The sequence below is a fragment of the Siniperca chuatsi genome, linkage group LG1 (assembly GCF_020085105.1).
Source record: "Siniperca chuatsi isolate FFG_IHB_CAS linkage group LG1, ASM2008510v1, whole genome shotgun sequence".
NCBI lineage: Eukaryota > Metazoa > Chordata > Actinopteri > Centrarchiformes > Sinipercidae > Siniperca > Siniperca chuatsi.
The window spans coordinates 28,240,293-28,254,369 of NC_058042.1; the positions used below are offsets into that span (position 1 = coordinate 28,240,293).

General features: G+C 40.7%; 1 protein-coding gene across 1 annotated transcript; it reads right to left on the reverse strand.

Moving 5' to 3' along the window:
• Window positions 1-55: 55 nt before the first annotated feature.
• On the reverse strand, window positions 56-3,960 carry LOC122874231 (cytochrome P450 1A1). Its single transcript, XM_044191798.1, has 7 exons — window positions 3,810-3,960; window positions 2,514-3,388; window positions 2,247-2,373; window positions 2,063-2,152; window positions 1,735-1,858; window positions 1,467-1,553; window positions 56-1,186 (listed from the first exon to the last, which is right to left on the reverse strand). The coding sequence occupies exons 2-7, from the start codon at window positions 3,351-3,353 to the stop codon at window positions 889-891; spliced, it is 1,566 nt and encodes a 521-aa protein (XP_044047733.1). The 5' UTR covers window positions 3,354-3,388; window positions 3,810-3,960; the 3' UTR covers window positions 56-888.
• Between the last annotated feature and the right edge of the window lie 10,117 nt (window positions 3,961-14,077).

Below are 14,077 nucleotides of genomic sequence, written 5' to 3' on the forward strand. Positions count from 1 at the left end.
ATCTTTATGTGTCACTGTATTACTTTCAAATCAAGCATACAATAGGAACAAGATGATCATTACAACATTTATTTTATTTTATTTGTGTGGCTGATTAAAGAATGCTCTGATCACATGCCCTTACATGTTATACAATCATTGATACATTAGAGATAGAAATACAAAATTGTATAGCCTTCTAATATCGTCCAAAAATCACTGGAACTCTTTTGGCGTCCTGATATTTCATATAGATGCACAGCAAAACTGTTCCACCTCAAATATATACAAACGCTAGGCACATAAAAATGACTTTACAAAATACAGAGAACTTGATATACACACAAAATCACATTTTGGGATACAAATATAGCTTCAGTGTCTTACATCCACATTATAATGGAATAAAATTAATTAGCTTACAAGTGTAAATGGTATCAACAGGTAGCCTAATATCTGTTCAGTTCAGAGTCCTGTGTCACAGAAGAAAAAAATGTAGGTTGCAGTGGTCTAAATAGTAATACCTATCCAGTAAAACATACTGTTGGTCCCAAAGCTGAATAAGGCTACTTAGTCTCTGAGTGTTTTACAACTTCTTAACAGGAGCAGTTTAGTTTACTACACAACGCAGGAGAACCAAGTATCTCCTTATACTTCACTGAGAAGCACCAATCATGTGCAGAAATATCTCTTAGAGAACCAAAAACATGACAAAGATATGCTCATACAAACCATCTCTGACAATCTGCAGCGTGCAAAATTCACATATTTGCTTTGATGCTATTAGCTCTGTAGATCAAATTCGGCATCCAGTGCCTTACATTCTGAGAAAGATGCTTCTTTAACTGACCCTGTGACCCATACAGTGTTACCACCTATCGAGCCATACATTGTACATTCGAAATAGCTTCACTGCTCATTCCTTGCTCGCATTGTGGCTCTCAGGTGGCAGCGTTTGTGCTTCATTGTGAGACCGTATTCTGGGGTCATGTCCAGCGGCTCTCCAGGAATCACATGGAAGTGCAGCTTCTGGACAATGATTGCCAAGAAGAGGTAGACTTCATGTCGTGCAATGACCTCGCCGATGCAGCGCCGCTTTCCCATGCCAAAAACCATCACCTTCTCCCCCTCCATCTTGTTGACCTCAGTGCCATCAGCGCTCAGGAAGCGGTCTGGGTTGAAGGAAGACGGATCTTTCCACAGCTCACTGAAAAGTGCAGAGAATGAAGAAATAAGATAAGATGCGCAAATAACCATGCTGATAAAAACGGAGGTCCATGATCAAGTAGAGGTTTAATCTCCTCATTCAGCTAGTACAGGTGTGGGAAGTGAATGAGGACTGCTATAGAGCAAGGCATGTAACCTTCCTCTGCTTTAACAGAGCTCTCTCCACTGGCTGTACTGGGCAGCTCTGAAGTGTGAATGTTAAGTCAGCCACCTTCAACTGTTTTAATAAAGACAGAAAAAATGTAACTAAAAGAACTTACGGATCATGGTTGATCTGCCACTGATTGATGAAGACACAGGTGTCTTTGGGAATGAAGTAGCCATTCAGAGATGTGTCTTTTGTCGTGCTGAAAAAGGAGGACAAAGTGTTAGTCCACTGTGTACTGACAGGTTTATGACACATATGTTTTTATGCTTGTGTTTTAGCTATGTTTTTGTTCTCCCTCTGTGTGGTTCCGTGAGAACCACACACACAGTTTTCATAGGCACATGTGGCACTCTCATGCATCCAAAAGAGATGAACCTCACCAGTGGGGGATAGTGAAGGGCAGGAAGGAAGAATGGCGAAAGATCTCCAGGATGAAGGCCTCCAGAAATGGTAAGTTGGGTTTATCAGAGAGCAGAGGAGTGCGATCCACACCCACGTTGTTTTCTGGAAATGAAAAAGACATCATTGATTGTTCAGGATGAGGATGGCGGTTGCAGTCTGTAGTTCTGTCTCACATTTTTACTTGATTAAAGAATCACAATCAAGCATTTAACTTTGAGAGCAGCAAAATGTGCATTCCTGCATTACTGTCCTGTGTGATAAATGTAATATCCAAGGAAGTATTTTGTGTAAAATAGCTGTACTTACTCAGCTCTTGATAAAGCCTTTCCTGCATCTCTGGGTAAGCAACCAAGTACATCACTGACCAAGACAGGGCAGTGGAGATGGTGTCAAAACCTAGAAGAGAAACATAATCTCTGTGAGGACACTTTTATTTATGGAGAGGTCACTTCCGATCAGATCATTCAACATGTAGAGAGATTTGACCTACCAGCTCCAAACAGGTCATTGACAATTCCTACAATCTTCTCATCTGACATCTGGACATTGGAGTTCTCATCCAGCTTCCTGTCCTCACAGTGATCAATGAGGGAGTCGGTGATGTCACGAATGTTGTCCTGAAAGATGATTGGACAATCAAGTTAAATCTTTCATGCACAGTGACTAAAAAGGGGAAACGATGTCTCATTTTTCATTAATAATGTGGAAGAAGAATGGACTGAATGAGTTTTTGTGAATAATTTCGTGTGTGGCGTACCTTGTCATAGGTGGCATAGTGCTCGCTGACAATCTTTTGCACAAACGCGGTGAAGCGGGCATTGATGCTCTTAAACTTCTTCATCGTTGTGCTGGGCAGGAATTGAAGAGCAGGGATGAAGTCTGCAGGGTTACCGCTGCCCACCACCTGGCCAAACTCATCGCTGAGGTTCACCAAGCTGAGCAGCTCCTGGTCATTGTGGTCGTAGCGTCGGCCAAAGCACATTCCACAGATCACATTAGCGACAGAGACAACAATGTGGCGGAAGGGGTCGAAGCTGCCGTCGGCCTTCATGACAGTGTTCAGCTGTTTGACCAGATACTCGCCCTCTTTGCAGATGTGTTCCTCCAGCAAGCAGGAGTACTCTGGGGTTGTGCCCTCCAGGGTGGAGAAGGAGCGCAGGGCACTGTAGGCCAGCTTCCTGCGGGCACGCCACACGCCGGCCTGGTCAGTACTGAAGGCCAGACTCTTGCCGTCGTTGATGAACCTGAAGCTGTACAGGTCAGGTCTGCCCGCAAACTCGTCCCCTTGCTTGATGAGAGCCTGTCGAACTGTTTCACTGCCACTCAGCACGACCACAGGACGCATGCCAATCTGGATCTTGAAGATATGGCCGTACTGCTTGCTCATGGCAGAGAGACTCAGGTAAGGTTTGCTGCCCACCTCCAGCACATTCCCGATGATAGGCAGGGGCTTTGGTCCAGGCAGCCGACGAAGCCCCTCAGGAATCTCAGCGTGGAAACACTTGAGGATTAGGTAGACCAGACAAACTGTTGCCATGGCCACCAAACTCTCAGATACAGACACTGATCCAATGAATGGCAGTATCATTAGTGCCATGATGACAACTCCTTTTTTTCTGGCTTCTGCACAACCTGGAAATTAAATAGGAGGGGCATTAGAGAAGTGAGGGCAGGGAGGAAGAGAAGTGTTGTGCAACATGTTGACTATATGCACCATAACGTCTGAAGTAACTGATGACTGTCTCACGGCATGTGTTTGTTATTAATTGGACACTATAGGTTCACATGCTGCACGAAAACACTCTTTACAAGTGGTAGGCTATGTAAAGTTGTGGGCTATGTAAAGTTTATTACCACCATGCTATGACTCATAGAAATCCCTTGAATAAAAAGAATATGTGCATATTAAAAGTTGCAACTGCAAAGCCCAAACTCATACTTATTAACAGCTATGCTTGCAAAATAATCTCCACTCAGCAATTTTGCTCTGACATTGACATTACATTGCTCAGTTAGAAATCAATCTGTCGTCATATGCATATATTAAGCTTACCTTAATGGAACGGTGAAAGAGGAACAATGCTGTGGTCCCCGAAGTACTTCAGTCAAAATAGTAAAAAATCGTATAGTAGAGTTGATGACCGAGTTAACTCTCTTGATGTCCCCAAAACAGAGCATGGGCTCTTGCTTTATAGTGCGCTCCACAGCTTCATTGGCTGCGGTTCATGACGTAATCTCTCTCTCTCTCTCTCTCTCTCTCTCTCTCTCTCTCTCTCTCTCTCTCTCTCTCTCGGTCTCTCTCTGTCATGAATGAAGTTTAGTACAGAGAAAAAACGTGTGTGTGTGCGTGCGAGATTTGAAATAGTTTGAAACTTCATGTCAATGAAGAAATTCACAGTTGTTGAAACTATGTTTTTTTGGTCTACGGGACTTTACGACCTAAATGCGTTTCATGTTTTATAGTTTATGGACAGATAAGACATAATAGCCATCAAAGGCAAGTATAATTTCGACCACTATAAAAATCCAATCTGTGATAACGTGTATAATTTAATACATGACACCTACTGTTCTGCAGGTGGTTTTAAAAGGATTTGCAGCTCCAAATTGATTTAGGCTTTTTTTGTGGCAATACTTGGGATATAATATATAATACATATTATATTTTTTTCTTATAAATGCGCTGCCTATATAAAATACCCGCGCTTATCTGTGACAATGTTGTGTTTGCTTATGCAGAAACCTTATTCATCTAACTTTTTTCTGATCAAATAATCATATCCATGCTGCTACCTATTGAATGCTGAATCAAAGCTGTATTGATCATCCTGTTGATAATTGCAGAGGAGTTTTCATTAAGGCGACAGCACGTTGATACATCTCACGAATTCCTGTCCGGCACGCGATGTTATTGCTCAGCTAATCCTTTGATGAGATGATATTGTGATTTCAGGCTGACTTAATATTTTGGGAACGGTTGTCATCAGCGTGGTGTGAATTGTTGGGATTTTATTGGTCAAGACTGAGAAGAGTGATTCGTCTCTTGCGTGGGAAAAAAAAACTATAACAGCCCTATATTAAAGGCAATAATGTATGAACATCATGTCTACATGTAGCAGTGTCATAGTTTTTCTTAGGGCCGGCTTTCTGTCTTCTAAAGTCAGTCCTGATAAAACAGTCAAATGCCATGTCGTGCTTGTACCTGGGAGTTCTCCGCTGGAGTTAAACATTGACCAGTTGCGTGAGAGCGCAGTGATCAAACCCTCACCTCCCCTTTGAAGAGGATGCTGGGGGGAGGGAGGGGGAGACTCAATCATGCTGCACTGCTGGAGTACAAGGGTAGAGGAGTTCAAAACCATTCCTTTGTCCCCTTTTCAACCTTTTATACCCAGAGAGCATTTTCTAAAAAAAAAAAAAAAAAAAAAAATAGGCATTTACAGCACAGCACCGCTTCATATTCAAAGTGAGCTTTGCTCTGCGCCATTTGGGGCTCAAAAGGCATAATATCTGATTACTTCATTCGATATCTGAACTGAGAAATGAGAATAACAAGCGTTATATTTTTAAAACCTTAAAACAGTTGCATATAACAGCTGGGATTTGCGCAGTGCAACCACTGTGGCCAAATGCAACAGGTGTTACACCAAAATCTGTGACCTGCTACAGTGTGTGACGGTCACTGATGGACAAAAAAAAAAGACTGGTGGCTCTGCAGACAGACTGATACACTAAACTGGCCATCGGTTACTGCTGTCGCAGCTAAACGTCCCGGTGAAATGACATATACACATGATGAAAGTAGGATTATACAATGACCTCTCTAATTAGGCGTGCTTCTCTAATCCGCCGTGTTTTGCTTTTCATTTGTCCATGTTCACAGTGTTGCAGCTTTTATACAAACTAACCAGATGTAAAACTAATTACAGAATTTTCAACAGATTCATTTTATTGGTGAATCCAACAACCCATTTTATATGGATGAATCTATTTCTGCATTGACTGATCAGTCATCCTACTTTAAGTCACTAAGAGGCTCATTTGCCCTAATAATTTGTTTCCGTTCACCTGGAGCTTTACCTTGGAGAAATCACTGATGGTGGTTCGGAATCTGATGCTGTCAGTCTGGCTTTGGGTTTTTGTTTTAGCGAATTTGGACAGAAAATCTGGAAATGAACGATTTTACACAGTCCCTCGCGGATTTTGAGATTTGGATCATGGAGTCCAGCCATGTGACAATGGGTGCATGAAAGAAAGGTAGGCTAGCCTGCTGGTTATATTCAGATTCTTATATCCTTAAAAATGCGAAGGCTCATTTTTGGAGCAAAACTCACAAAACATTACTCCAGAATGATTCCGAGGCCCATGAAAGCTGCCTTCTCTCAAGACAACCACTTTATCGGTGGTGTGTGAAAGGCTCTGCCCTTTTCTTTTATTTGAAATACTACATAATCAGGGATAATGTATAGGTCAATTATTATTTTAATTTAATCTGTGAAAAATAAAAAATTGCTGCTATGGGATTTGAATTCCTGTTTGCCTTCCTTGAATTATGTAGTTGTAGTTATGCAATTCCAAGTGGCACGGAATAGCCTACAGATAGAGTATTTGTGACATTTCAACAGTTTATTAGAGATTCAACAATTCAACTGTTTCACAAATAAATGTTTTGTTGGTCACAAAAAAACATCTCGGTTAGAGTATGTTCATGAATTACCACATATAAAAAAGAAAGCAAAAAAGAGGGGAGCATATGAGCAGAAGAGTCTGATTTATTATCAACAAATGCCCTTTAATATATTCCGTGTCCATGATGCGTCTTTGACTTGAGCACGTTATGTAGAGGGTTGGTTCCAAAATGAATAATTTTGTTCTGTTGGCACATTATGGGTTATTATGAATGTTGCTGGGCGTAGGCCTTTACCAAACCGCTGTGTATTTGGACTCAAGCTTGAAGTTACTTGTTTGCGTTTAGAAATACAGAAATCTCAGGTACTGTAGCGGTAAAACCGTCTTTGACTGCGACCCGAAAGTATAGCTATGAAGTCAAGGGAGTGTTTTGAAAGGTAAAAGTTTTTGGTTGTTCATTTATTTTGCTAATCCGCGCGGCTCAGCGCTGTCCAGATCCTCTCGGACTGTGTGTTGACTCTCCAGGGACTCTCGCCGTGCGCCGCGGGGCTGCGCCTCTGCTGCTGCAGGTTGCGTGAGAAGCGAGCTGCCGTCCAGAGGGGAGGGTCTCGGTCTTCTGGACAATCCTAAATCTGCTTGGTCGAGTCACGCGAAGGCAGCAGCCTCTGGAAAAGACACAAGGGTCTTAAACTTGCAGAACAAAGAGCGCAGGACGCGAGACTCTCTTTTTTTTCCCCTGCTTGGGCACGAAGGTGCACATATTTGCGCGCTATAGCTTCTGTAAATGCGAGGATCTTGGGGCTTTGGAGTCATGCAATCTGCCACTGAGGCTTCATTCATTGCAGTCATGCAACACGGTGGGGCCGGACTGGGCAGCCACACAGGCGAGAACCCACCAAACGGCAAAACAAGTTGTGTAAACTGGAATATATAAAATAAGGTGAACCCTTTCTCTCACGCAGCGGGTCCCGAAGTGGAGCCCGGTGTAGTTGAAGAGGATGCATGGAGTCTTTCCGCAAAATTAAGAATTATTTCGTCAGGACAGTGAGAAAATGAAAAAAAGGAGCAGTGGTTTCATTTCCGAGCTGATTTATATACAAAAAAAAAAGATCAATTTCCATTGTAAAAAGACAACAACAATAATAGATTCTTTAGGAATTGATATGAACATTTTGAGAATCCCATAATGAGAGAAAACCCAGCTCTTAATCCAATATGTTTAAAATCAGACCGATATACAGCATGTATATATTATTTATAGCTCAGTGAACCAAAGCAAAAAAACAACTGCAACAAGACTCTGAACATTTGTCATATTACAGCTGCAACAATATGCTACACTGCCTTTTGACAAATAACAATGTGCTGTCTGTGGTTCCGATGGACACAGTGCTGGTTATATATTGCACTCAGTGACATCCTGTTGCTCTTGTGGGTTAGTAGGTAAAGAGAAACCCCATCTTTTGTTACAGATCAGGTTCAAATTATAAACCCATGAAGGGAGAATAACGTGTCAGTACAGACTAATTTTAGTACAATGAACCTCAACACATTTCAGATCTAGAGAAATGTCTCCAAATGAACTCCTGTTACTGTACTCAAAGGGAATCTGATCCACACTTCAATCATTGCGTTTTAAGTGAGTGTGATTGTGTTCCTTGTGGGATGAAATTGAACCTGTTTAAAGATGAACGTGAGCGCTCAGGCTGCAGGAGTGTGCGTCAGATCACAACAGGAGAGCAGCACTCACAGCCGGAGACAGAGCAACTGTAAATGTCAGACAGCCGGGCTGAAAACTGTACCTGGCCTTTTAAATTCACATAGTCATCAGTCCTCTCATCAGCCAAGCTTCAGTTTCTAGATGTCAAAACCGGACAAGCAGCTGCTCCTGCAAGAAAACGAGCTGGTGAAAGAATAGAAAAATCAGTTGAAGTGAGAGGGATTCTTTTTTTTTTCTACTGATAGAAAACTAGGGGAGCAGAAGAGGAAGGATGTGGAAGCTCGGCTGTGAGTCAGTGGGAGAGATTCTGAGCTGAGGTAGTCTCCCAACTTCTTATAAAGATTATAGAGATTACAGACTACGACAGGAAGTGAAGAGCAGTGCTACTGTACAGATCCAAAGGCGTGTGTAGAGTTGACCACAGCGAAAGCAGTGGTGAGTGTCAGGATTAGCTGGAATGCAGAGCTGGATGCTGGCCTGGAGGTGTGTGGTGTTAGTTTGCCTGTGTCCATTTCACAGAACTGGGGAGGTGGGGGGTGCAGGGGAAAAAAATGTGCCCACAGCCATATACCTCTTAAAGAATTCTTGGACATAAAAGCAGGTGTAATGACTGTGAAGGTTGTTAGTTTCTACTCACGCAAAGGCTGTCACGCACACCCTACCCACCTCAGCAGCAGGTGTGTACCTCCGTTTCACTGTGTCTTTGCATACCGGCGCTGTCAGGAGGTTGTTTTTTCTTTGTGAGGGTTTTCATGATTTAGCGTGAGCTGAATGCACCTCCACGGGTTGTCATGAAGCAATAAAACATCTTCAAAACATGTAGATAAAAATAATAAATCCATGGTGGCCAAGCCAAAAAACTGTTGCTCATAGTATTTTTTTGGTATATTACACAGCCAGTGCTCCCTCTTTACTGTTTATACAGTAGAAAGTAGAAATTCAAACATAAAGAACTATTTTGATAAATATGTACCTCTAAACCTGCTCAACATATAATACACCTTCTGTAGGGCTGCTTATGGACTGTCTACACCATGAAAATCACTGCCCATGTTACCACCAAATGTTTAGTTTCTGTGCGGTGGTGGGGTTCTTGAATAATACTTCACACAATACTTGCTTAAACTCCACAACCTGTCCTCAACATTACCTGAGCTAGCACTGCTGTACTGATGAGCCATGGACTTCAAGGAAGGGGGGGGATAGGAATTTCCCTTCAATGACCTGTCAAGTATCAAATTAAATTCTCACGTTACTCCTCCATCTTGGTGCGGTGTCTCATATTACTAACGACAACAACAGGCCCCTTTTGCAAAGTTACACATACAAGTAGGCAGATTTCCCAGTTGTAATAATTGTCTTTATTTCATATATTACTTTAAATTTGACCAAATATAAGTTGGCAGAACACTGAGGCTTTGACCGTTGAAGTTATTACTCCAGCAAATTCGTATTATACTTCCATAAAAATGGGGGACTCACGAGCAGTGTTGGGCAAGTTACTATAATCAATTACTCATTACTAATTACTCAACAGCAAAAGTAAGGAGTGACATGACTTGTTACTGTACTTTCCTTACTCACCACAGCTCTGTCAGAGGTGCCTTCAAACAATTTCAAATCCCCCACGCCTACACGTCCCATCTCTTGTATTTATTTATTTTTTTTAAACTTTGGAAAGCTCCCTCCACAGCCACAGACGACATGCAGCTGACGAGTAAACTGAACTTCATGTGTAAAATTGGTGGAGTGGCCCTTTAATGCTAAAGCTAAACCCTACTGTAACATGAATGTAATAATACAGTTGCTCTGCTATCAAAGAGAACAATGGCTTCACCAGTAGGACATCAGTGAACAGGCTCCTGGCCTTGCGTGTGCCCGATCGGGCAAACCTTAATAGGATTATTTTGGACTGCAGGTCATGACACCTCACATGAATGTTGCCCATGACCTAATACAAACTTACAGCATATCCCATTCACTGCATGATGCACATCAGTTAAATGATGCACATTATTATCTCTTATCTTATCTGTTGCGTGTGATATGGTCAAAGTACTCAATTTGCCAGTAAAACAGCATACAACTCTTCGCTGCATGCAGGGTGTAAACATTCTTGTTTCATTAGGTTGTAGTTGCAACAAACAGCGCAACATAAAGTATATGTGGTAAACAGTGACTGTTGCTTGAACGTCAGTTAAGTGATATACATATAAGTCATTTTGATTATATATTACCTCATAGGTTAGTTACGGCATTGATGTACTTTTCTTTCTCCTGTTCAAAATGTGTCCCTTTTTAGTTTTAACCCGCAGTTCCTGTGATATATTTAATATTGGATTATTATTATTGATTATTATTATTTCTATGTAAGTGGTACTTTAATATTGTTTCTGGTCGAGCTACTATTAACTCCCATACTACTGTGTAGTTTAATATAAAACTTTCGTTTTGCATATGAAATCTCAATCTGAAAAGTAGCTAGTAACTATAGCTGTTAAAAAAATGTTATGGAGTAAAAAATACAATATTTCCCTCTAAAATGTAGTGAAGTGGAAGTATAAAGTAGCATAAAATGGAAGTACTCAAGTAAAGTACAAGTACCTCACAACTGTACTTAAATACAGTCCTTGAGTAAATGTACTTGGAATGGATTTCCACCACTCAGGGTCAGAACTGGAGGATGCTCATACTCCATGTGAGACAGATGAAATGATGATAGTTTTCTTCTAATATGATAAGATGCAACCAGTGCTCTTGATGATGTGATTTTTATTTTATTTTTATTTTACGGAATACACCTAATTCTCTCATAGAGCAGATTTTCAAGTTGATATCACAATAAAGGTGACCCAGCATGACGCTTCGTTTAACGTTATTTAACATGATCAGCATCAAACTAATGCGGATCACTTTAAGGTTCAGTGTTTTAAGAAACAAAAAGCAATAAAGTCATGTTTTTTTTGTTTTGTTTTTTTTTTGCTGAAAACATTTGGTACATGTTCGCTCTCCTTGTAATAGACCCCAGGACACACGATTAGACAATCAGAAGGCCAGTGGCTGGTGCAACAGGTGAATGCACTATTTTAAAGGACAGAGGCAAATGGATCTTACATCATTTCAGGTTAAATCAGAGACAATCGATAGAGAACAGGCTCAGTGTGGGTCTCCACGTAAGCACCAAAAACTGCTGATCAGCCGCTGCTGATATGTCCCTGACAGGGAAAAATATATTCCCATATTGTGTGCGTGTGTGTGTGTGTGTTGCATGGCGGGGAGAGAAAGATCGTGTGTGTGTGTGTGTGGGTGGGTGTGGGTGGGTGGGTGGGGGTAGTGGATCACCTTCCCTTCCTGACCAGGCGTGAATACCAGATTAGTAACTGAGCTAATGGTTTCCCCTCCCTCCAGTGCCCACAACCCTCCTCAGTTATGCAAGCCAGTATTTGCGCTCGGCGCCAATAACAATAGTTGCGTGCAGAAATATCTCGGTCATCCATCTTTCTGTCACCTCTCCCTCTCTAGTGGAGCACGAAGGTGTCATAACTGAGCGTAAATAGGCAAGGCCAAGGAAGGCGAGATCATAAAGGGAAAGCCCTTGTGATGCGTGTCTGAGGAGAGTCATGACCCGCACAGCAAAAAAAAAAATAAAAATACAGCACGAAGCCTGGCCAGACACACTGTGCGTGTGGGAATATTTGGCTTAGTTTCAGCTCAAATGATGGAAATGGTTATACAAAATAATTTTCTGATCAGAAATTCTAAATGCAACGTAATTTAACATTATTAAGACATGTCTTTTTTATTTAAACAAATAAAACTGAAATACTTTTTAAGTCAAAACATTAATGTTCTGCATGGCAAAATGCCCAACACTGAAATCACCAAAGAAAGTTGTTGCTGCAATAACCAGAACATGGAGCACATCTGTGAACATGTAAGAACTGGCAAGTTACCACATATATTCACCATCAACCAGCACCAGCTGATATCACATATATAGTGATTATTATACGGTATTATATGGACAGCTTGATTTTATTGTTAAAGTTAAAATTTAAGAAATGGCCATAAAAAGGCCAAAAAGAGCGTATTCATTAATTGTAATATGAAACAATATTCACTGTGTAGGCCTGTAAACAAGTTAAGACATTTAAAAAAAAAAAACACAAAACAAAATTATAAAAGTCTTTTTAAAACATCTATTTTGGACTTAAGGAAGATGTAGTTTTGACAAAATGAGAAAAAGAGTTCCTTAAGTTAGGATCCCTATGCTGTATTAAAAGACTTGCCTCTGATACTGACAGCAGGCAGCATCACTGTCCACCTCTGCAAGTGAGTAAATTGAGTGAATTGAGGTCATGGCCCTAATTAACTGTCTGGCCATTGCCGCATGCTGGCGCCAGGGTAAAAAAAAAGGGAAAAAACTTTCTCCCATCTCCCAGGACAATATTTAAAGCTCTATTAATCAATTTTTTTTTTTTTTTACAAATAATACAATGACTGTGAGTAATGTGAGAAGTGTTGCTCATAGTGACAAACCCATGCAGAATTATCAGCCCATACTAAAACCTTGTCTTTAAGTTTAGTGTTCAGTTTCACAATGCATTTACTGTTTCTCGTTTCCAGCAGCAGCAGGCATAAAAGCTCTCACAGCAAACAAAGTTTGCAACTAAAGTTAGATGTCGAAGAAAGTCAAACAGCAAGCAAACTGAAGACCCAGATATTTTGAAAAGAATGAAAGGATTATTTGAAGTGTGAAAACATCTCAAAAAAGTGGTTCTACATGGAAATTGACAATAAATTCATTAGTACTTTAGAAGATTATTCCCTTAACAATGGGCTAGTGGCATTTATATCTAAAATATTATGTGATATCTCATCATATGACCTTGATGAACATTACCACCATATGCAAATTAACTGTAATATTCAAAAATATTGCTTGAAATGGATTCAGATGTTTTTTTTAGTATACCCTGCAGGTTTAATATTGCTATAATATTCTTTCCATGTAGTGAGCAGTTATTCACTTGACTACTGATCCCTTCAGTTTATGGTCACTCTTATTGTGTCATTATTAAGCCATTTATTCTCTATAGGATAAAAAACTAGTGTATAGTTTTGCTGTGGCATTTGTTCTGGTAGCCAGTCCTTTTTTTCCATATGGGGATATAAGATAAGGATAAGCTTGGCATGCAAAACAAGTCATGCATGACAGAAATGAACCTCTTCTGCCCCCTACACACACACACATTGCCCCCACCACAACCTTCATTCTTGCTGCAGTGCAAACCAACAGGGCCGTCCACCAGCCTATCGTCTACGGGTTAATCCACAGAGAATGATTTCAGCAAAGAAGTCTCACTCTGATCCATTTGCTGGGGACCAGAAGGAATGGGCCACTTGCTTGCAGTGGATTGGCATCAATGGAAAATTTAGCATAATCAGTTGTTGTAGATAACTTCCTTTAGAATCATGTTGAGTTTGACCAAATTAGCTCTTTTCTTGTGGACCTAAGTGGTACCACCCATAAGTAAAATTAGAAATTAGTGATTTCAATGATTGGAGTGAGAAACCTGTTTTGTCCACTTTGTAAAAATGTAATTTTATTATTATTATTATTTTGCCTCAAGGCTGGTTTAGTGAACTTGGTGGTAAAAGCAGCTAATGTACACCGGCTGTATAATGACTTGTGCAGTCCTTGCACTTTACCTGTGTGTCATGGTTTGAGGGTCTATGTTCTGTTATTTCCTGTTTTATTTTAGTAAGAGTTCTTCCCTCATGTGTTGTGTAGTTTTACTTCCTCTTTGTTTGCATTTCCTGCCATTTTTGATTATCTGATCAGTTTCACCTGTGTCTCGTTGTCTCCCCTACCTGAATGTATTTAGGTCTGTGTGTTTATTTTGTTCAGTGTCATCGTCGCACCATGTGTTGTGTGTTTGAACCCCAGTACTGTGCACGCCTGCATGTGTTCC

Excerpts from the sequence above, each read along its gene's own strand:
- LOC122874231 (XM_044191798.1), bottom strand. The coding sequence starts at position 3,353 with ATGGCACTAATGATACTGCCATTCATTGGATCAGTGTCTGTATCTGAG. Across the intron at positions 1,554-1,734 it reads CCCTTCACTATCCCCCACTG|CACGACAAAAGACACATCTC; the intron begins GTGAGGTTCATC and ends CTCCTTTTTCAG. Across the intron at positions 1,187-1,466 it reads TGGCAGATCAACCATGATCC|TGAGCTGTGGAAAGATCCGT; the intron begins GTAAGTTCTTTT and ends TGCACTTTTCAG.